The following is a 23859-nucleotide window of genomic DNA, read 5'->3' as shown; positions in this document are numbered from 1 at the left end:
TGCTATTTGCTTTACATTTAAAGCATTTGGCAAAGAAAATAAAGGGACTCAGAAATTTAAGGATTTAATTGATACGCTAATCAAGATAAATTAGCTTTATTTGCAGTTGATATTATTTTGCACTTGATAAATCCAGAAAAAAAGATATATTGATGTTTTGTAACATTTTGAGATAGTTGCAAGTCTTTTCCAAATATAAAATTAATGAAGATAAAACAAAGTCTATAGCCTTAAATTATGTACTCACTCATGACTTGGTTCAGCAATACCCATATTTCTGGGGTGGGTATCATGATAAGATGAAGTATTTAGGAGTATGGATTAAAAAGGCTTCAGGTATAGAAGCTAGGGATATGTGGGAAGAGACTTTTGTTTGTGTCTTTCGGCTTTTCCCGGTTAGGGGTCGCCACAGCGGAACTCCGGTCCGCTAATGATTGCCAGTTGATTTTTACGTACCGGCTTGCCAAGCCTGACGCACAACCTTCAACGAAGGTATGCCTATTCATGCATGTCTCCACGCAGAAGACGGTCTAGCTGAGAATCAAAATGGACAGCATCTTACTGTGAGGCGAAAACGCTATCACAGCACCACCACCACGGGTATATGTGGGAAGAGACTAAACAACAATAATACAAAAACTGAGAAACGGAAGCTCTTACTTTGTCTAGGTAGTGAAAATGTTTCAGTCCCTTTAGTTTTATATACACATCAGGCATATTTTTATCAACCAGAGAAGTTGTGGACAATAATTAATAAGGAGTTGAAGGAATTTATCTGGCAGGGAATCAAGGCAATAGTTAAGTAAGATAAGTTTCTCCTCCCAATAGAACAATGTGATTTAGGATGACCTGATTTGAAAGGATATTTTAGAGATACAGGTTAAGGTTCATATTCACAACACAAGATGAAGGTTATAAATCCAAGTGGAAAGTGATGATGAGGATATTGGGGGGAGAGTTCTAGAAATAAGGAGAGGGTGGGATTTTGGATGCAGATCCTTAAGAAGAAGAATAACAATCATACAAAATATTATATACATAAAGTTGCAGAAAGTGTTTTAAGCCAGTATTGGGATGGAGAAAGGAGATTTTACCAGTAGAGGTTCTGAATACAGGCAAGAGACAGATGGAATTTACAGGAGAAAACTGGAAAAGGAACCAAGATATTGGAATCAAATAACTAGAGAGGGAAATGTAATAGAGTGGATGGGCCAAGAGGAAGTTTGGACTGTAGGTTAGAGACTGCCTTCCCAACCAGGGATTGATAACAGATAATAGCCAAAGAGAAATGTGTAGGGAAGTTCTAAGTAAGAGATGTAGTCTGGCTGAGTTTCTAGTCAAACCTAGAACAAAAGCTGCTATTACAAAATGGGATAATTAGAATGGCATATAAAATATTACATGATAACTATAAGAATCAATCAGTGGAGATTAGAAAAGATTGTGAAGAGAGACTGAAAAAGCAATTTACAAGGGAACAATAGTAATAACTATGTATGGCTTCCAAGTATGCAGCAAAGTCCAAAAGGTTTATGATATTTGCTTGGAAGTGTTTGATTACGTATTTCAAGCAGACTTCAAAGAAACTTTCTGGTAGACAGCAAATTTTGGAGGTGTTGGGAAAGAAAAAGGTAACTGAAATTATGTATATGTATGTAATGAGTTTGAAGATTTAAAAAATGACCTATAGAGTACTCTCAAAGTGTTACTGTGGCTGTAACTAAGGAAATGATTTGTTTGACCTGGACAAGAAACTGGATTGCCTAGACATAGTAAGACCTTTTTAGGTTTAAATCTGATGACTGCCAAAAAGCAATTAATGAAAACTTGAAGTCAAAATATAAACCAACTGTATTTGATGTAATGATTATTGTAAAAGAGATTAAAAAACTGAATAAGGGACCTTTAGAAAAGGGAAGGAGCAAATTATATAGAAATAATTGGAATTTGTGGGAAATGTATGCAGAATAATATTTAGGAGGAGGAAGAATGAGATGAGAAAACAAGAACTGAACAATTTATGTAATGTTGGACTGAAAGACAATTTTCATAAAGAAAAAAAAACATATAATAATGTGCCTAAATTGAAAAAAAATGTTAATATGGTCTGTTTTCTTTTCAATTAATGTGCATGTGCCTATGTTTTAAGTGATAATTTAATAATGCTGTTTAAAAACTTAAATACTTAAAGCAAGTATTTTTTTTTTTTGCAGGGGGAGACCATCGCTTACTTTTATTCAAAGGTCAATTTACTTTTGAGAAATATTAGAAATAGCGGGAAGACTTTGAGTCACTGTTTCACTAGGATTGGAAACTTGAAAAATTAAGAATTAAATATTTTGAGCACTAACATATCATTCTTACATGGAATATGCAACAGCAGCAGCACATTAGGAACTGCTGCCTCATGTACTTATGCTAGAACAGCTGTGATTCAAGCATGTGATTCAAGCAGTCTCATATTGAGCAAATAACTAACTGTAAACCATGAGTTCATTTGCTATCCCTACCATTTGCTTGTATCCATTTTCTATTCCACCAAGTTAATGAGGTCTTGTAAGAAAACAAGAAAACAGCTGCATGTGATCTTTCAAAGATATGCAGTTAGCAAGACCTTCATTAGAAAAGACACAAAATATTTACATTATGCTGTGACATTTCTGCAGTGATAAACAATTTTTTCTTAGCAGCATACATCAGGGGATTATATATGGTTCTTTAGACACGCATTTTAAAAACTGAGTTTATCTAATATAAATTTGTATACTAACCTTGTCAAGATGCATTTGTTTTAGTCAAAAGGCTGTATATTTGTTGCAGAGGTAAACATTTGTTTTAGCTCTTAATATTCTGTGTGCTACTCACTGTTACTACAGTCTAGTTAAATTTCTACAAATAGCTACACTTTGAAATCCCAAATACAAAATCTTGAGTTCTTCACAGGTGTGTTTAATTTATGAATGCTATGCAAGGAGCCTGAAATGACAACTTCAAAATTAATTTATGATTAAGAGGGACAGAAAAGTAAAACTAAGACGATGAACCACAAAGTAATACATTTAGATGAACATTGTACATTTGAAATCACTGTAAAACTTTATTTGCAATACAAATTTTTAGTAGTGACATTTCACAAGATTCAGTATGTGTCATCCAAACATGATGAAGTAAACAATTGTCAGTACAGTAAACATTTTCAGCTTGAAAATCATAAGGATGGAATATAGATAAAAAGAGACAGATCTGAACATTTTATTTTAGATAGCACAAACACTAAGTTCATAGATTTTAGTTATAATTATAAAGAAAATATATCTATATGATCTCCCTGCATTAGATTAAGACATATCAGCATTCAATATTTTGAAGTCAAAGGTATATGTCCTTTTCCCCACTGTAGTGTGATCCTTGTGTTAGTATATATAATTAGGGGTGTGTAGGGGGCACAGCCCCCCACAATGGGGGGTGTGGGTGGTGTAGCCCTCCCAACCTAGTTGGATTTTACCAAACCATGTAAAACAAAACCAGGCAACAGAAAACCTTAAGTGGGGGGCTATGCCCCCCACCCACAATGTGGGGGGCACCCCCAACTATATATACTAACACCAGGATCACACTACAGTGGAGAAAATGACATCTCCCTTTGACTTGCCTTAGAGTACTACTTGTCAGTGAAATGAGTTTTAGGTGAAATGAACTTTAGGTGATTTGGTCTCAGTGAAATGGGTGTCAGTGAAATGGCCTTTCAGTGAAGGGATACAAATCCACTTATACATATGTATATATGTATATACTGTTAAGTAATTGCTCTTAATGCTAAATGTCCACTGTGTAACATTTGTCATACTTGTTGAGTCGGTCTCCCAAGTTTCGTGCAATTAGAGGGAGATGAGGTTTCCTTAATGATGATTGTTCATAGCTGGCTCATCTTGTATGCTTCGATAATCCTTCGCCTGTCAGTACTTGACCTTGTTAATTTTTAATGATGCTGCCTGTTTGGAAGAGAGAATTAATGCTTAAATGTAACTCATGTAGCAATGTGAAATTACCAGCTTTTTTGATAAAAAATTCCAAATATTAAAGAGCAAAATTTTTGCTTCCGGAATACAATATTTAGCTTTCATGCACATATACAGGATCATAAAAAACAAACTGCACATTTTTCTAATAATCATTGTGCAAGATCTTTCAGCTATTTCAATGAACGGTATCTGAGTATTATCATAGAAGGCTGTAGCGAATAATAGAATAAGTAAAGAAAATAACTTGGTTTATGACTGTGGAGTTCTTTCCATGCTGCATTGTCTTTGTGATTGCTATTATGCTGTGTAGCCAAGAAAAGTGACAAATTAAACAGTAGCAATGTAATATGCACGCATACTTGCACACATTTTATAAGCTGCTTTATGTTATATACTGCAAATATTTTAATCTCTGTTTTAAAGTGTACCAAAATGAAACCCAAGCATCTTCTTCCCCAACTCCATGTCCCTTTGTTTTGGAGACAAAAGTGCTGTTTAGTTACAACAACCTAGTTAGTAACATACTCCTGAATAGTAAAACCCCAACTTTTACTATTACAAATGGATCAAAGCTAGAATGTAAGTAATATGTCCTATGCAGACCACCTCAAGGCCCTATCCCTGTATTCTGTCTCCTACAGGCTTTTGAGGGGAGATCTATGCCGGGCATACAGGGCATTGTCAGACCACACTCTGATGGATCTCCTGCATATCCACAAAACAAGCAGCACCAGAGTTACCCATTTTAAAAAACTTAAACCTTGCCTGTGATATAAATAGGACTTGTTGGAGAGATAGGTATATATCCCAGAGACTACCCTGTCTATGGAACAGGCTCCCTATCCATGTGAAGTATAGTTCCTCCCTAACCCAATTCAAGTGCAACTTGGACAACTGGATGGGAGAACGGAAACTCATCCCTGGTTTGGCACCTATGTCTTTAATGGAATCAGGTAACCTGTAAATGGTTCATCTCCCAGGCCCATGCTTACACTTACCTACATTATCAGAACTTGTCAGAGATTTGGGATGCATGGCTAGTCTTAAAAAGGCCATTGTAGTTGTTAGCCTAGTAAACACCTATGACCCTATGAAGAGCAACAGCAGCAATGAATGAACAAATTAATTAATTAGGTACTCTTGAGCTCATAAATAGACTTTCTTTCCAACAAAATCTCCACTTTTAACATATGCAAAAAAATGTCCTTGGACAGAACAATTGAAATGGAATGGAGTTTAAATTCATTAAGACTTCTGGAATATGACAAAAAATTGTTTAAGTCTCACAACCAATTGAACTAGCACAACAAGTATTTTGGAAGCCTTTCTAAGCTCATTATCAAGATAATATGCATTGTTTTACAGATCTCAGTCCAATTAAACACACTGTTTTTGAGCAATCCAGTTAAACCCATAGTTATTTAGTCCAACTCGTCAGAAACTCAGACAGCTTTACCTACCTAATCTCTTCTGTATCCCCTTGGGTAAATGCAGCTTTCCATGGTTCAGCACTACAAACATTCAACCCAGTGGATCAGTTCAGTATTTTCTTTAACTACTGCTGCATTATATGGTTTTACCTGCTCATTTTAGTCTCTCACTTGTTCTGAGCTAGATTTTAAGACAGAAATATATTTACCAATTGGCTGCAGATTTAGGTTCATAGATTCATAGGTTGGTACTAGGCTATCTGCCCAAAGGCATTTATAAGCCTAGCCAGAATGTGTTGGCTTTTGCTGCCTCCTTAAATTAGTTCCCAGTGCCTCTGTCCAGCAGAGCCACTGAAGTGATCACCGAGGTAAACTTTCTGTTTCCCATCCACTCGTCAAGGTTTCTTTTAAAGAGTGCTAGCGAGGAGCTCTGCCTAATGTAGATTGGGATCTTGTTCCAAAGCATGGGAGGTCTCTGGGACAGGACTCTATCTCTCCAGCACATCCTATTTATTGTTGTACTGAGGTTTAGATCCCTAGAGTGTGTGGCTTGAGGGGATAAGGTTTTCTTTAGGTGGAGCATGCCCATCAATTCTGGGTTGGACATGGCCTTGTATGTCAGGCAGAGATCACATCTAAGTAGGTGGTATGCAACTGAGTACAACTGGAGTTTCTTCAATCGAGCTGCATAGGGCATCTGTTTGAGGTCAGTAATCCTCTTGATGAGGTACTTCTGTGTTTTTTCCAGCTGCTGCAGGTGTCTTGTAAGGTACATCCCACATGGGGCATTGTACTCTATGATGGGTCTGATGAGTGATGAGTAGAGGGGTACAATGACCTCTACTGAGCTGGATGCGAACCCTTTTGTGATTAGGTGGGCAATGTAGAAGGATTCTCTAACCACTATGGCAATGTGATTATCAAAGGGGAGATTACAATCTACTTGGGTCCCCAGATAACTTATTATGTCTTCTGTATTTAGTAGACTACCACCATCATCTGCGAACTTGGTCAGCCATAGTGCTTGCCTGTACTTCTGAGAAGTATATGCCGAACAGAAGGGGTCCTAGGATTGAGAAACAAAGATGGCCAGCAAGATTAGCAGTTGAATATGCAGCCAAAGACCAGATAGTGAATAATCAGACTTTTTATTGTAAATAAAACAGACCGGTTTCGGCAATAAAATGCATTCTTCAGTGTTGAGCAAATAACATAATAATAATGCAAATTTATACAAAATATTGGCCAATAGGCACAAGAATGTGCTGTTAGACCTCATGAATAATGTGTGATATATTCTGTACAAGCAAACACAAAACTAGGAACATGGTAAAATTGTATATGATGCCCTAAATCAATATTTCCAAACATCACAAAAAACAATAGTATACTATGGAACCGTAAGGGCTATAAATATGCATAGTAAATATGTAACTCCATAGTCATAATTATGCTAGATATTTGAAAAAATAAATAAAGGAAAACCTATGTGGGGCATATTTCAAAACCAGACATAAAAATAATTCTGGTTACTTTTAACAATGCATATATAAACATATATATGAATATATATCTATATCTAAAAAAACATTCAGAAAATATTAGGCTTAATACTGTTAATAGATAAAATGAAATTCAATACCTCCTACTGCATTGGCTAACAGTTAACACTGATCATTGGGACCAGGTGGGAGCATGGTGCCCAAAATAATTGTCCAGTATCTCTCTTAGTAATACATGATACAAATAAATAATTCAGAAACTATTATACCTGATATAGTTGTTGAACAAGATACAAATCAATACAGCCTTTTCATGGCAAATGTTAGAGATGATCATTGAGACCAGGTGAAAAAAGTGCACCCAAAGTGATTATCCAGTACTTCTCTTTATGATTGAGAATACCATGCCACCCTTGTGGGTTGCTACGATCACCCACTATACGGTCAATAATCATGAACATGAACTGTGCTTGTAGATGTTTTGATGCATGTCGATATAAAGCATTGTTCTCCCTTTTGTTTTTAATGTCATTACGATGTTCATTTATTTGTGACCTGAGTGGCCGGAAAGTCTGTCCCACATAAAATGCCCCACAATGGCATGATGCCAGGTACACAACCCAATCACTGCTACAGTTTCCAAAAATTTTGCAGTCAAAGACCTTACTGGTATTACGACTCGAAAAGTTCTGAGACTTGGTGATCTGTTTGCAAGACCCACAGTGACCACATGGGTGTGTACCCAATAATTCATGTCCCATTATTGTGAGTTGTTTGTGAATTGCTCCACCACTACCAATATGTTTGTAATGGGGGAGATGGGACCCCAATGTTTTGCCTTTTCTGTACGAAAATTGACATTCCTCACCCAAAAAAGATCTAAGTTGTTCATTGGCTATTAATATATTCCAGTGTCTATTGATAATATCCCTAATAACGTAATAGTTCCTACCATATGTAGTGATGAATCTAATGGTTGTTGATCTGGAATCACCAGAAGGGATCTTGTAATCTAGCAAACTGTTCCTATTAATCCGGGAGGATCGTGTCCATGCAGTATTGATATCTGAGAAATTGTATCCCCTACTAGCAAATCTGTGACATAAATCAAGACTAGCGATGTCATAGTCTGACTGGGTGGAACTAAAGCGTTTCATGCGCATAAATTGTGAAACCAGGATGTTTCTGATAGTATGACGTGGATGCATGCTGGATGCGTGTAGTAAGGTATTATATTGGGGGTACTTGCGAAACACTCTGGTGGCCAAAGTATGATCATGATTCCTGGAGATCGTAACATCCAAAAAGTTGATAACCTGCATATCATAAGTAATAGAAAATTCGATTCCCCAGATGTTGCCATTGAGATAATCCACAAATTCATGCAAATAACCCACATCCGCACGCCATACCATCCAACAGTCACCCAGGTATCTACGCCAGATGTCCATTTCGACCAGGTATATATTATGAGACGTATCATAAATCATGCACTCTTCAAAAAATGCCATGAACAGGTCAGCATAAATGGGAGCAAAAGATGCTCCCATAGCTGTACCCTGTAGTTGCCAATAGCATTGTCCTTGAAAATAAAAAACATTCTTGTTGAGTACATGTTCTGACATGCATATCAATAGCGTATTAAATCCTGGTGAGTATAAACCTGCCCTGTCCAACCAATATTTAAGGGCTTGTAATCCAGCCCAATGTGGTATACTCGTGTACAGGGCTTTAACATCCAGTGAGCACATGAGCCACCCTGGCTCCAATTGTGTATCCTCGATGATTTTCTGGAACTGTGTGGTATCTTGAAGCCTTGCCCTCACCAAACCCAAAAGAGGTTTAAGATATTGCGTCAGGAAGGCGGACAGGGGTTCAGTCAGAGACCCAATACCCGAAACTATCGGTCTTCCTGGAGGTTTGGTTAGTGATTTGTGAATCTTAGGTAATAGATACATAATCTGTTTGAGGGGCTCTTTAACCAAAAGTTGTGTAACACATTTTTTGCTGATGATGCCCTCCTCACACGCTAAATTCAGAAAGGAGCCAATTTCATCCTTAAAGTTCGGGGTTGGGTCTATGGCCATGTTCATGTAGCATGCTGTGTCTGATAGTTGGGATAAACCCTCTTGAAGGTAATCACTCATATTTTGTACAACCACAGCCCCACCCTTGTCTGCTGGTAATACAACTATATCCTTGTTGTTACGTAACTGTTGGAGTGCAATGCTCTCCTGTTGTGATAGGTTATGTTTCAACATGGTGTGTCCATAATTCTGAAAATGTAGATCCCTAAACACTGACTGCATAAAAATTTACACATGCTTGTTCATGGGGGTCTGGAACTCAGATTTGCCAAATCTGAATTCATTTGATCTTTGAGATGTGTCATCTGCAAAAAATAACTTAAGGTTAAGGCGATGACAAAAGTTAATAACATCTGTAACTATGTGATATTCATTAGAGAAGAAACCAGGTATAAAACTGAGCCCTTTATTCAAAAGAGTATATTGATCACCAGACAATTGTACATTGGATAAGTTTAAAACATTTCGGTTTAATTGTTCATCTTGGCTTATGTCAGAAAGTTCTGGATCAAACCCTCCAGGGAATGCTCTAATGGGTCTTTTCTTGTGTTTCCTACCCCCTCTATGTTTGGAGCCATTTCTAAAGGGATATTTTTATTTGTTTTCTTTTTGTTTGGTGATCCCCTGTCCCCTGAACTGTCATAATCTGTGAGAGAGGAATCCTCTCCTGAAGTGCTATTGTTGAACCCATCCCTGTTCTTGAGAATAGATCTGGGTCTCTTCTTAGGGCGACTGGAGGCAGGCCCCTGACCAGTATCTGCAAATCTGACAGAACGATTAAGCTCAAAGGGTCGTCCCCTTTGATAATAAGAATAATCTCTGTGAAATTTTTTAATCTTTCTTTCCTTGATAATTTTTTCATGGTTTGTCAATTCTTTGGATAACTTCTTGATGTTATCCTGAAATTTAGGTAGGGACTCAAATTTTTTACAATCACAACACAATGTTTTAACCTCCTGAATATTCACATCAACCATTCTCTCATAATATTGTAAGAGGACATTCACAAATAACATGGACCCAATTTGTAAGGCCTCCTTCCAATCACAATTTAGTTTGTCATCCGGTCTTCCTACCAATGGTTGGAGCCTTATTCTCAAGCCCCTTGGAGCAATATTCTTGTTGGAGTATGCTCTAAATAGTTTCAGATGCCATATGTTGGATCTCAAAGTTTTGAGTCATTTAGTAAGAGAATGGAAGGACATATCACAGTCAGGTGAGATATGTTGATCCATGTTACTTGAATTACTGCCTGGTGAGGTATTGATCCCAAACACTCCAATATCCTCCCGATCGGCACATAATCCAGATAATATGCTTTCTAGGTCCATGCTGTGGATGTGCAATATAAACCAAAAAGAAGATAATAATAAGAGAGAATGGAAATGGTTGGCAAACCCAGAAAAAACAATTTGTGTATTTACCACAATATTGGCAGAGATTGGTAAGAGGCTCCCCAGCCGCCCCAACAGAGTACCCAATCAGGTACACCGTCCTGAAAACCCAGGAAGGTTGATGTGGGAAGAAGGTTCAACAATATGCCAATATTCCTAAGGAGGTAAATAATAATACTGCCTGACCAGAGGAATACTGCCAGATAGATATCCAACACATATATAGCTGGATGAGAGAAAGCAAGAAAATATATTCACAATGTTCAGGGTACTGATGTCAAGACCAGAATAGGTCCTTATTGATAGTAGCCAGAATAGTATTGGGTGATGAGCCTAATTGTGTTGGTCGGTATAATCTAAGTATATTGATTGATACCTGGCTATACAGTATAATGAGGTGCGGCCAGTACAGTGGACTGTCACCACCCAGATTGATTGTTATATGTTGAAAGATCCACCAGCGCCACCAATGTATAATCACTCATTTAAAGGACCATCCAGCGAAGGTGGATGTGTAATAATAACCTTGTAATTATATAAAAGTGCCAGTGGATAAATCATGAAGTAGAGAAGAGCTAATGTCCCAACAACTTCACAATATTGCAATATAGAATTTGCAATGTAAAAATTGCTGCTGTATACATCAATACTTATGGGACCCAAAACAATCCACAATGTGTATGTGCCTGTATCAAGAGCCAGGTCATATAGTTTCCCTTGATACAAAATACATCTGATGGTTGAATGACCTTATTATCCATGAAATACAGAATTTGTATGAACAATTTTTTCAAAATCCATGTAATTCAGGTATAGCTCTTGTCATAAAATTCAAATATTTGCCTATCAAACTTGCCCTGTAATACAATATGATAAGAGAAAAAAATTGCTTGAAGGACATATAATCCAGAGTGTTCCTGTAATAGGTTCACATCAAAAAGATTTGTTACTAATTCCAGGTTAAACCATATCTAAAGGCATGAATTGTTATTACAAAAAAAATGTTAAGATATGATATATGCATTGGTAATGTCCCAAATTTTTAACATTTAAATAATATCTGCCTTTAGAATAGAGTCGCACTAATCTAAAAATGAGATTTTAAGGTAGAAAATCCCATGATAGTGCTGGGCAGTTCCAACATTATTTGTTAAAAAGTCCTTGAAAAATCGTGTCTACAAACTTAAGTTATTGTTACATATATACATTGATAATGTCCCAAATTCTTAAACATTCGAATGATATCAGCCTTAAGGATGAAATCGCACTACTCAAAATGACATTTTAAGGTAAAAAGTCTAAAGATAGTGTTAGGTAATACCAACAATGTCCAAAAACAGTACATTCACCTATGTATAAATCTAAAGTTGTCCCCCTAACTCGCTGACCTGATAAACAGCCTATTCGAATAACTTCCGTCAACTGTTTGACCTAATAAACAAAACAATGTTAAGATATCATATATGCATTGGTAATGTCCCAAATTTTTAACATTTAAATAATATCTGCCTTTATGATAGAGTCGCACTAATCTAAAAATGAGATTTTAAGGTAGAAAATCCCATGATAGTGCTGGGCAATTCCAACATTATTTGTTAATAAGTCCTAGAAAAATCGTGTCTACAAACCTGAGTTATTGTTACATATATAAATTGATAATGTCCCAAATTCTTAAACATTCGAATAATATCAGCCTTTAGGATGAAATCGCACTACTCAAAATGACATATTAAGGTAAAAAGTCTAAAGATAGTGCTAGATAATACCAACAATGTCCAAAAACAGTACATTCACCTATGTATAAATCTAAAGTTGTCCCCCTAACTCGCTGACCTGATAAACAGCCTATCCGAATAACTTCTGTCAACTGTTTGACCTAATAACAAAAGTTATGTATAGAGTTCCAACATAGAAATATGTATTTATCCCCCGAAAGGAAAACCTAGTCAGCACAAGAATGCCCAACTCTCAGACACTGTATGGAAAAGCCCTACACATAAACACAATGTAAGTGTATAAAATATAGAGAATGTAATCATAAAAATAAAAATTAGTCCCAAAAAGAAAAAGTCCTATTCCAAATCGAAATGTCACTCAATCCATCAGGTAAGAATCCGGTAGTCAGTAGTATGGGAGTACAACAGGCGTTTACCACACGTGCGAGACGCGACATCTTGGGTTTGGACTAGATGTTAGATTATCCGGATTCTTACCTGATGGATTGAGTGACATTTCGATTTGGAATAGGACTTTTTCTTTTTGGGACTAATTTTTATTTTTATGATTACATTCTCTATATTTTCTACACTTACATTGTGTTTATGTGTAGGGCTTTTCCATACAGTGTCTGAGAGTTGGGCATTCTTGTGCTGACTAGGTTTTCCTTTCGGGGGATAAATGCAGATTTCTATGTTGGAACTCTATACATAACTTTTGTTATTAGGTCAAACAGTTGATGGAAGTTATTCGGATAGGCTGTTTATCAGGTCAGCGAGTTAGGGGGACAACTTTAGATTTATACATAGGTGAATGTACTGATTTTGGACATTGTTGGTATTACCTAACACTATCTTTAGACTTTTTACCTTAAAATGTTATTTTGAGTAGTGTGATTTCATCCTTAAGGCTGATATCATTCGAATGTTTAAGAATGTGGGACATTATCAATGTATATATGTAACAATAACTCAGGTTTGTAGACACGATTTTTCAAGGACTTTTTAACAAATAATGTTGGAACTGCCCAGCACTATCATGGGATTTTCTACCTTAAAATCTCATTTTTAGATTAGTGCGACTCTATTCTAAAGGCAGATATTATTTAAATGTTAAAAATTTGGGACATTACCAATGCATATATCATATCTTACCATTTTTTGTAATAACAATTCATGCCTTTAGATATGGTTTAACCTGGAATTAGTAACAAATCTTTTTGATGTGAATCTATTACAGGAACACTCTGGATTATGTGTCTTTCAAGCAATTTTTTTCTCTTATCAAATTGTATTACAGGGCAAGTTTGATAGGCAAATATTTGAATTTTATGACAAGAGCTATACCTGAATTACATGGATTTTGAAAAAAAATTGTTCATATAAATTCTGTATTTCGTGGATAATAAGGTCATTCAACCATCAGATGTATTTTGTATCAAGGGAAACTATATGTCCTGGCTCTTGATACAGGCACATACACAATGTGGATTGTTTTGGGTCCCATAAGTATTGATGTATATAGCAGCAATTTTTACATTGCAAATTCTATATTGCAATATTGTGAAGTTGTTGGGACATTAGCTCTTCTCTACTTTATGATTTATCCACTGGCACTTTTATATAATTACAAGGTTATTAATACACATCCACCTTCGCTGGATGGTCCTTTAAATGAGTGATTATACATTGGTGGCGCTGGTGGATCTTTCAACATATAACCATCAATCTGGGTGGTGACAGTCCACTGTACTGGCCGCACCTCATTATACTGTATAGCCAGGTATCAATCAATATACTTAGATTATACCGACCAACACAATTAGGCTCATCACCCAATACTATTCTGGCTACTATCAATAAGGACCTATTCTGGTCTTGACATCAGTACCCTGAACATTGTGAATATATTTTCTTGCTTTCTCTCATCCAGCTATATATGTGTTGGATATCTATCTGGCAGTATTCCTCTGGTCAGGCAGTATTATTATTTACCTCCTTGGGAATATTGGTATATTGTTGAACCTTCTTCCCACATCAACCTTCCTGGGTTTTCAGGATGGTGTACCTGATTGGGTACTCTGTTGGGGCGGCTGGGGAGCCTCTTACCAATCTCTGCCAATATTGTAGTAAATACACAAAAAAATTTTTCTGGGTTTGCCAACCATTTCCATTCTCTCTTATTATTATCTTCTTTTTGGTTTATATTGCACATCCACAGCATGGACCTAGAAAGCATATTATCTGGATTATGTGCCGATCGGGAGGATATTGGAGTGTTTGGGATCAATACCTCACCAGGCAGTAATTCAAGTAACATGGATCAACGTATCTCACCTGACTGTGATATGTCCTTCCATTCTCTTACCAAAGGACTCAAAACTTTAAGATCCAAAATATGGCATCTGAAACTATTTAGAGCATACTCCAACAAGAATATTGCTCCAAGGGGCTTGAGAATAAGGCTCCAACCATTGGTAAGAAGACCGGATGACAAATTAAATTGTGATTGGAAGGAGGCCTTACAAATTGGGTCCATGTTATTTGTGAATGTCCTCTTACAATATTATGAGAGAATGGTGGATGTGAATATTCAGGAGGTTAAAACATTGTGTTGTGATTGTAAAAAATTTGAGTCCCTACCTAAATTTCAGGATAACATCAAGACATTATCCAAAGAATTGACAAGCCATGAAAATATTATCAAGGAAAGAACGATTAAAAAATTTCACAGAGATTATTTTGATTATCAAAGGGGACGACCCTTTGAGCTTAATCGTTCTGTCAGATTTGCAGATACTGGTCAGGGGCCTGCCTCCAGTCGCCCTAAGAAGAGACCCAGATCTATTCTCAAGAACAGGGATGGGTTCAACAATAGCACTTCAGGAGAGGATTCCTCTCTCACAGATTATGACAGTTCAGGGGACAGGGGATCACCAAACAAAAAGAAAACAAATAAAAATATCCCTTTAGAAATGGCTCCAAACATAGAGGGGGTAGGAAACACAAGAAAAGACCCATTAGAGCATTCCCTGGAGGGTTTGATCCAGAACTTTCTGACATAAGCCAAGATGAACAATTAAACCGAAATGTTTTAAACTTATCATATGTACAATTGTCTGGTGATCAATATACTCTTTTGAATAAAGGGCTCAGTTTTATACCTGGTTTCTTCTCTAATGAATATCACATAGTTACAGATGTTATTAACTTTTGTCGTAGCCTTAACCTTAAGTTATATTTTGCAGATGATACATCTCAAAGATCAACTGAATTCAGATTTGGCAAATCTGAGTTCCAGCCCCCCATGAAAAAGCATGTGTCAATTTTTATGCAGTCAGTGTTTAGGGATCTACATTTTCAGAATTATGGACACATCATGTTGAAACATAACCTATCACAACAGGAGAGCATTGCACTCCAACAGTTACGTAACAACAAGGATATAGTTGTATTACCAGCAGACAAGGGTGGGGCTGTGGTTGTACAAAATTTTTTATTTTTTTATTTTTTATTTTATTTATCATTTGTTGACCGGGAAAGTCCGACTAGGTTCCACAGAGCCTGTTTTCAGCAGAGGCCGGGGAGAAATGCTCCAGATGCAAAATATGAGTGATTACTTTCAAGAGGGTTTATCCCAACAATCAGACACTGCATGCTACATGAATATGGCCATAGACCCAACCCCGAACTTTAAGGATGAAATTGGCTCCTTTCTGAATTTAGCGTGTGAGGAGGGCATCATCAGCAAAAAATGTGTTACACAACTTTTGGTTAAAGAGCCCCACAAACAGATTATGTATCTATTACCTAAGATTCACAAATCACTAACCAAACCTCCAGGAAGACCGATAGTTTCGGGTATTGGGTCTCTGACTGAACCCTTGTCCGCCTTCCTGACGCAATATCTTAAACCTCTTTTGGGTTTGGTGAGGGCAAGGTTTCAAGATACCACACAGTTCCTGAAAATCATCGAGGATACACAATTGGAGCCCGGGTGGCTCATGTGCTCACTAGATGTTAAAGCCCTGTACACGAGTATACCACATTGGGCTGGATTACAAGCCCTTAAATATTGGTTGGACAGGGCAGGTTTATACTCACCAGGATTTAATACGCTATTGATATGCATGTCAGAACATGTACTCGACAAGAATGTTTTTTATTTTCAAGGACAACTACAGGGTACAGCTATGGGAGCATCTTTTGCTCCCATTTATGCTGACCTGTTCATGTCATTTTTGAAGCGTGCATGATTTATGATACGTCTCATAATATATACCTGGTCGAAATGGACATCTGGCGTAGATACCTGGATGACTGTTGGATGGTATGGCGTGCGGATGAGGGTTATTTGCATGAATTTGTGCATTATCTCAATGGCAACATCTGGGGAATCAAATTTTCTATTACTTATGATATGCAGGTTATCAACTTTTTGGATGTTACGATCTCCAGGAATCATGATCATACTTTGGCCACCAGAGTGTTTCGCAAGTACCTCCAATATAATACCTTACTACACGCATCCAGCATGCATCCACGTCATACTATCAGAAACATCCTGGTTTCACAATTTATGCGCATGAAATGCCTTAGTTCCACCCAGTCAGACTATGACATCGCTAGTCTTGATTTATGTCGCAGATTTGCTAGTAGGGGATACAATCTCTCAGATATCGATACTGCATGGACACGATCCTCCCGGATTAATAGGAACAGTTTGCTAGATTACAAGATCCCTTCTGGTGATTCCAGATCAACAACCATTAGATTCATCACTACATATGGTAGGAACTATTACGTTATTAGGGATATTATCAATAGACACTGGAATATATTAATAGCCAATGAACAACTTAGATCTTTTTTGGGTGAGGAATGTCAATTTTCGTACAGAAAAGGCAAAACCTTGGGGTCCCATCTCTCCCATTACAAACATATTGGTAGTGGTGGAGCAATTCACAAACAACTCACAATAATGGGACATGAATTATTGGGTACACACCCATGTGGTCACTGTGGGTCTTGCAAACAGATCACCAAGTCTCAGAACTTTTCGAGTCGTAATACCAGTAAGGCCTTTGACTGCAAAATTTTTGGAAACTGTAGCAGTGATTGGGTTGTGTATCTGGCATCATGCCATTGTGGGGCATTTTATGTGGGACATACTTCCCGGCCACTCAGGTCACGAATAAATGAACATCGCAGTGACATTAAAAACAAAAGGGAGACCAATGCTTTATATCGACATGCATCAAAACATCTACAAGCACAGTTCATGTTCATGATTATTGACCGTATAGTGGGTGATCGTAGCAACCCACAAGGGTGGCATGGTATTCTCAATCATAAAGAGAAGTACAGGATAATCACTTTGGGCGCACTTTTTTCACCTGGTCTCAATGATCATCTCTAACATTTGCCATGAAAAGGCTGTATTGATTTGTATCTTGTTCAACAACTATATCAGGTATAATAGTTTCTGAATTATTTATTTGTATCATGTATTATTAAGAGAGATACTGGACAATTATTTTGGGCATCACGCTCCCACCTGGTCCCAATGATCAGTGTTAACTGTTAGCCAATGCAGTAGGAGGTACTGAATTTCATTTTATCTATTAACAGTATTAAGCCTAATATTTTCTGAATGTTTTTTTAGATATAGATATATATTCATATATATGTTTATATATGCATTGTTAAAAGTAACCAGAATTATTTTTATGTCTGGTTTTGAAATATGCCCCACATAGGTTTTCCTTTATTTATTTTTTTCAAATATCTAACATAATTATGACTATGGAGTTACATATTTACTATGTATATTTATAGCCCTTACGGTTCCGTAGTATACTATTGTTTTTTGTGATGTTTGGAAATATTGATTTAGGGCATCATATACAATTTTACCATGTTCCTAGTTTTGTGTTTGCTTGTACAGAATATATCATACATTATTCATGAGGTCTAACAGCACATTCTTGTGCCTATTGGCCAATATTTTGTATAAATTTGCATTCTTATTATGTTATTTGCACAACACTGAAGAAGGCATTTTATTGCCAAAACCGGTCTGTTTTATTTACAATAAAAAGTCTGATTATTCACTATCTGGTCTTTGGCTGCATATTCAACTGCTAATCTTGCTGGCCATCTTTGTTTCTTCATAGTTTGGTTTGGGCCATGCATCCCCCATGTGCATAGTTATTGGTTTGGACTGAGTCCTAGGATTGAGCCCTGGGGAATACCACTTGTAACCGATTTAGAGTCGGACCTAGCTCATGCAACTCTTACCATGTGGGTTCTGTCTGTGAGCTAGTTGGCAACCCATCTTGTGATGTAGGGGTTTATGTTCAGGCTGGTGAGCTTGTCTATAATACCAGAATGGGGAATGGTGTCGAAGGCCTTAGCGGGGTCTAGGTAGGCTGTGTGTACCACCTTTCCCTCATCTATATCCTTGGTAACTGTCTCAAAAATGTCCACCAGGTTTAGGAGGCATGATCTGCCTTTAACAAAGCCAAACTGGGTAGGGTCCAGTGTTGGAGGTTCCCAATGTCTCTGTTAATGAGTTCCATGATGATGCGCTCCATAGCCTTGCAGACCAAGCTAGTCAGGCTTATAGGGTGATAGTTCCCGGGATCTGTTGTGGCTCTACCTTTGTGGAGCCGAATAACCATTGCTGTGCGCCACTCTATGAATATGTAGCCTGTGGAGAGGCTGAGGTTGAACAGTGTGTTTAGGTGAGGGGTTAGTTCGTCTTTGAGCTCGTGTAGGACACAGCCTGGGACACCGTCTGGTCCCACTGATGCTGTGTTTTTGGCTTTGGAGAAGGCTGTTTTAACCTGAGTGTCTGTGATTACAGGGACTCTACATTCTTCTTGCATGGTTATGGGCCTTTTTGGGGGTGAGTGGGGGATGAAGTTTCCCAGAATGTTGGTGATATCGGTCAGTTCACTGTATTTTGTGCCATTCTGCACTAAATCTGAGCAGAAGTGAGCATTGCCACTTAGATTCTTGACATAGCTCAAGAATGCCTTGAGGTTATCTTTGGAGTCCTTGGCAATTTTTCTTTCAAAGCTCGCCTTGGATGATTTTATGAGGGATCATAGTCTCTTGCTGATACTGATCAGGGATGTCTTCCCTTCTTGGGATTTTACTCTTTTCTGTACTAGTTTCCTCCTTCTACTGTATAGCTTGTTTATGGCAGGAGTCCACCAGACTGGTTTCTTTTTCTTGGAGGAGTGAGTCTTGGTTTTGCTCAGGATGGCACGACCCATGCAATATTGTAGCTACCCATAGAATGCATTAGTAAATGATTTTGCAGCTTGGACAGTGTTATCCTTTGGCATGGGGGCTTTGAAACTTTCCACCTTGGTATTAAGTAATGTGAAGTTTGCTTTTGAAAAGTGTTTCACAATGGTTGACTTGTCCAGGGGTGGGGGCAGAATATGGATATCCAAAGTGATTTGTTTATGGTCAGATCTAACCAGCGAGGGGTTGAACTCTGGTATGGAGCACCAGTCGCCCATGTTGGGGATGACCAGGTCCAATATGTTGTCACCTCTGGTGGGAGTGTTGACCAGTTGAACCAGGGTGTTTGAGTTTATAAATTCTAGGAAAAGTTGGGCAAGGGAGTTATTACTTGAGTAGTTCTCCTAGTTAATGTTTGGGTAATTGAAATCACCCAATATTAGGGTGTTTGATAGGACCTTTATGTTTCCCAGTGTTTCCAGAAATGCGGAATGGGGGTCCTGGGACATGGTGGGTGATCTGTAGCAAGCTACAATTTGAATTGCAGTTTTGCCCATTGTTAGTTGCACGTGGATGATCACTGAAGCCTCGTGCTGTGCCACTAACCTGGAGGTGTGGATATCCTTGATGAATATGGATATGCCCCGCCTTTTGTATTTTGGTTTGGGTTCTGTGGCCGAAATATATGGTATGAGTTGTAGCCTGGTAGTGCTGGGGTGCTCTCTGGAGCCTTAAACCAGGTTTCTGTTACTGCACATATATCGATTTTCTCCATACTGAGGAGTGCCTTGAGTGCGTGCATTTTGAGGTTTAGACTTCTGGAATTGAGTAGCATTACCCTCAGTTTTTTGTTACTTGTGCTATTTACAGCGGTGGGTTTGTCTTTTGAGCCTTGCCTAAAAAAGGTACTATGGGGATGGCAAGAGCCTTGGTCAGTATTCAAAAGCCTACATCAATCCTATGTGATGGCTTAACTTTTTCCGCAGAGCCAACAAAGTCATTCTGGGAGGTCAGACTCCTTTAACAGGAGGTTTTACCATACACTTCTGGCCTTTGGCCAGTCCTCCATTCACCATTTACTTAATTAACTTTATATACAACTATTGCAAAACTGCATACCAAATAAGATAAACTTCTAGTATTCCTATTTTATCCCTTGATTCCTAAATTATTAACAGTATAAAAATTCTGCAACAAAGGCTCAGTGACATCTGTACATTAGCAGCTCTTTTGTTAAAAAATGAGATCAAAAATGATTTTTAAGATGTAGCTGTGCTTTAAGAATACGATCTATGTAAGGCTGTTATGGTGTCCTATCCACATGCTAGAGCCATACACAATTCATAAAGGTGCTTGAAAGTTTTAGAGAATTTTCAAATACTACTACATTCACATGTAAATTAGCTATACCAATGAAAATGTATGGCATGGGCTTTAACTCATAAATTTGGTAGTTTGGAATAGTTGCCGGAATTTATGGGAGTATAAGTGCAGGCATAGCATGCCAGCAGCAGCAGTTGAGTTTCTGATGTTGCAGAAATTGTGTTGATGTTACCTGGCATAACACAGCTCAGCATAGCACAGGTGAACAACAGCATCATCACTTTAAGATGTGCTGACATAATACAGGGATTACAAGACACATCCTGTTGTGGATACAGTGGACACACATCCACACCTATCTCACTCTAACACAATTAATCAGACTTTAGAAAAAAGAGAGCGTAGCAGCAGAAATACTTTCTTATAAAATATTACCTGTTTTTTCTTTGATCATGGTGACTTTGCTGCCAGAATTTCTGAAAGGAGAAGAAAAAATATATCAGAATTCATTAAAATAGTATTTAATTTGGTTTAAAACTAGATGATCATGTCTGCCACAATTAACATTACCTTTAATGTACAAATGCATTACTAACTGGTCAATCTGAGTACAGCTTTGAGAATACTCACTGTTGAGCAGGGCATACATATTTACACATCTGGAATTACCACAGACAGGGAATAATTAAGTACATGTGGTGGAAAAGGAATATGACCTCGCAAAATACAAAGGAGAAAAACTGTACTTTTATGTATTCATTCTGTCAGTTGGTCAAAAGACAACAAATGTTTTAATTGAATTCCCTTTCATTGGGTGGTTTCTTACCACTGGTAGTGTGTTCTACTCCTATATCCTAGAGCAAGGGGTGGGGAGGTATGTCCCTTTCACCACTATTGTGTGATATTGTTGTTGGTGCATCTATGTTAGGGACATGTCCCTAGGGCCGATAGCCTAGTACCAACCTATGAACCTATAAATATTGTGGGAAGAAATATCCAGGGAATTGTTATGGCTAGGCTTGTATAGGCCCTAGGGATGATAGCCTAGTACCAACCTATGAACCTATAAATATTGTGGGAAGAAATATCCAGGGAATTGTTATGGCTAGACTTGTATAGGCACTAGGGCCGATAGCCTAGTACCAACCTATGAACCTATAAATATTGTGGGAAGAAATATCCAGGGAATTGTTATGGCTAGGCTTGTATAGGCCCTAGGGCCAATAGCCTAGTACCAACCTATAAACCTATGAATGTGGGGGATGCTGAGAGGCTTACCCCTTGCAAAAAATAATTTTCCATTTTTTCACTCGTTTCCCAATTATATGTATGGTTGAAAGAGGTTGGCAAAGAAGAAGTGGGATTGTCAGAGAGATGAAGAAAGTAGACAGGAGTATAAGGAGATGAGGTGCATGGCAAAGAGAGACGTGGCGAAGGCTAAGGATAAGGCATATGAAGAGTTGTATGAAAGGTTGGACACTAAGGAGGGAGAAAAGGACCTGTACCGATTGGCTAGACAGAGGGACCGAGCTAGGAAAGATGTGCAGCAGGTAAAGGTGATAAAGGATAATGAGGGAAACATACTCACAAGCGAGGAGAGTGTATTGAGGAGATGGAAAGAGTACTTTGAGGGGTTGATGAATGAAGAGAATGAGAAGGAGAGAAGGTTGGATGATGTAGGGATAGTAAATCATGAAGTACAATGGATTAGCAAGGAGGAAGTAAGGATAGCTATGAAGTGAATGAAGAATGGAAAGGCTGTTGGCCCAGATGACATACCTGTGAAAGCATGGAAGTGTTCAGGTGAAATGGCAGTGGAGCTTTTAACCAGATTGTTTAATGAAATCTTGGAAAGTGAGTGGATGCCTGAGGAATGGAGAAAAAGTGTTTTTGTACCGATTTTTAAGAATAAGGGTGATGTGCAGAGCTGTAGTAACTACAGAGGGATTAAATTGATCAGTCACAGCATGAAGTTATGGGAAAGAGTAGTGGAAGTAAGGTTAAGAAGGGACGTGATGATTAGTGATCAGCAGTATGGTTTCATGCCGGGAAAGAGCACTACAGATGCGATCTTTGCTCTGAAAGTGTTGATGGAGAAGTACAGAGAATGTCAGAAGGAGTTGCATTGTGTTTTTGTAGACTTAGAGAAAGCATATGACAGGGTGCCTAGAGACGAGTTGTGGTATTGTATGAGGAAGTCAGGAGTGTCAGAAAAGTATGTAAGAGTGGTGCAGGATATGTACGCGGGTATTGTGACAGCGGTGAGGTCTGCGGTGGGAGTGACAGATGCGTTTAAGGTGGAGGTGGGGTTACATCAAGGATCAGCTCTGAGCCCTTTGTTATTTGCAATGGTGATGGACAGGTTGACAGACAAGATCAGACAGGAGTCCCCGTGGACTATGATGTTTGCAGATGACATTGTGATCTGTAGTGAGAGTAGGGAACAGGTGGAGGAGACCCTGGAGAGATGGAGATATGCCCTAGAGAGAAGAGGAATGAAGGTCAGCAGGACTAAGACAGAATATATGTGTGTGAATGAGAGGGAGGATAGAGGAATGGTGAGGATGCAAGGAGTAGAGGTGGCAAAGGTGGATGAGTTTAAATACTTGGGGTCAGTGTTCAGAGTAACAGTGAGTGTGGAAGAGAGGTGAAGAAGAGAGTACAGGCAGGATGGAGTGGGTGGAGAAGAGTGTCAGGAGTGATTTGTGACAGATGAGTGGCAGTAAGAGTGAAAAGGAAGGTCCACAAGAGGGTAGTGAGACCGGCTATGTTATATGGGTTGGAGACAGTGGCACTGACAAAAAGGCAAGAGTTTGAGCTGGATGTGGCAGAATTAAAGATGTTAAGATTTGCACTGGGTGTGACGAGGCTTGACAGGATTAGGAATAAGTATATTAGAGGGTCAGCCCAGGTTGGAAGGTTTGGAGACAAAGCCAGAGAGGCACGATTATGTTGGTTTGGACATGTGCTGAGGAGTGATGTGGAGTATATTGGGATAAAGATGCTAAGGATGAAGCTGCCAGGTAACAGGAAAAGAGGAAGGCCTAAGATAAGGTTTATGGATGTGGTGAGAGAGGAGATGCAGGTGGTTGGTGTGACAGAGCAAGATGCAGAGGACAGGAAGAAATG

At 38.2% G+C, this 23859-nt stretch overlaps 1 protein-coding gene across 1 annotated transcript in view; it reads right to left on the bottom strand.

Moving 5' to 3' along the window:
• Positions 1–3760: 3760 nt before the first annotated feature.
• LOC122788056 (keratin, type I cytoskeletal 19-like) overlaps positions 3761–23859 on the bottom strand; it is an 86830-nt gene continuing 66731 nt past the window's right edge. The window contains exons 7-8 of the mRNA XM_044054978.1: positions 21166–21206; positions 3761–3992 (exon numbers count right to left, since the gene is read on the bottom strand). Of these exons, the coding sequence (XP_043910913.1) occupies positions 3973–3992; positions 21166–21206 (61 nt within the window). The 3' untranslated portion in view covers positions 3761–3972. The remainder of the gene's footprint in view (positions 3993–21165; positions 21207–23859) is intronic.

This window comes from Protopterus annectens, chromosome 13.part0 (genome assembly GCF_019279795.1).
Source record: "Protopterus annectens isolate FY-2018-M chromosome 13.part0, PAN1.0, whole genome shotgun sequence".
Taxonomy (NCBI): Eukaryota; Metazoa; Chordata; order Ceratodontiformes; family Protopteridae; genus Protopterus; species Protopterus annectens.
Note: the sequence above shows the minus strand (reverse complement) of the source record. Positions and strands in the feature narration are given on the sequence as shown.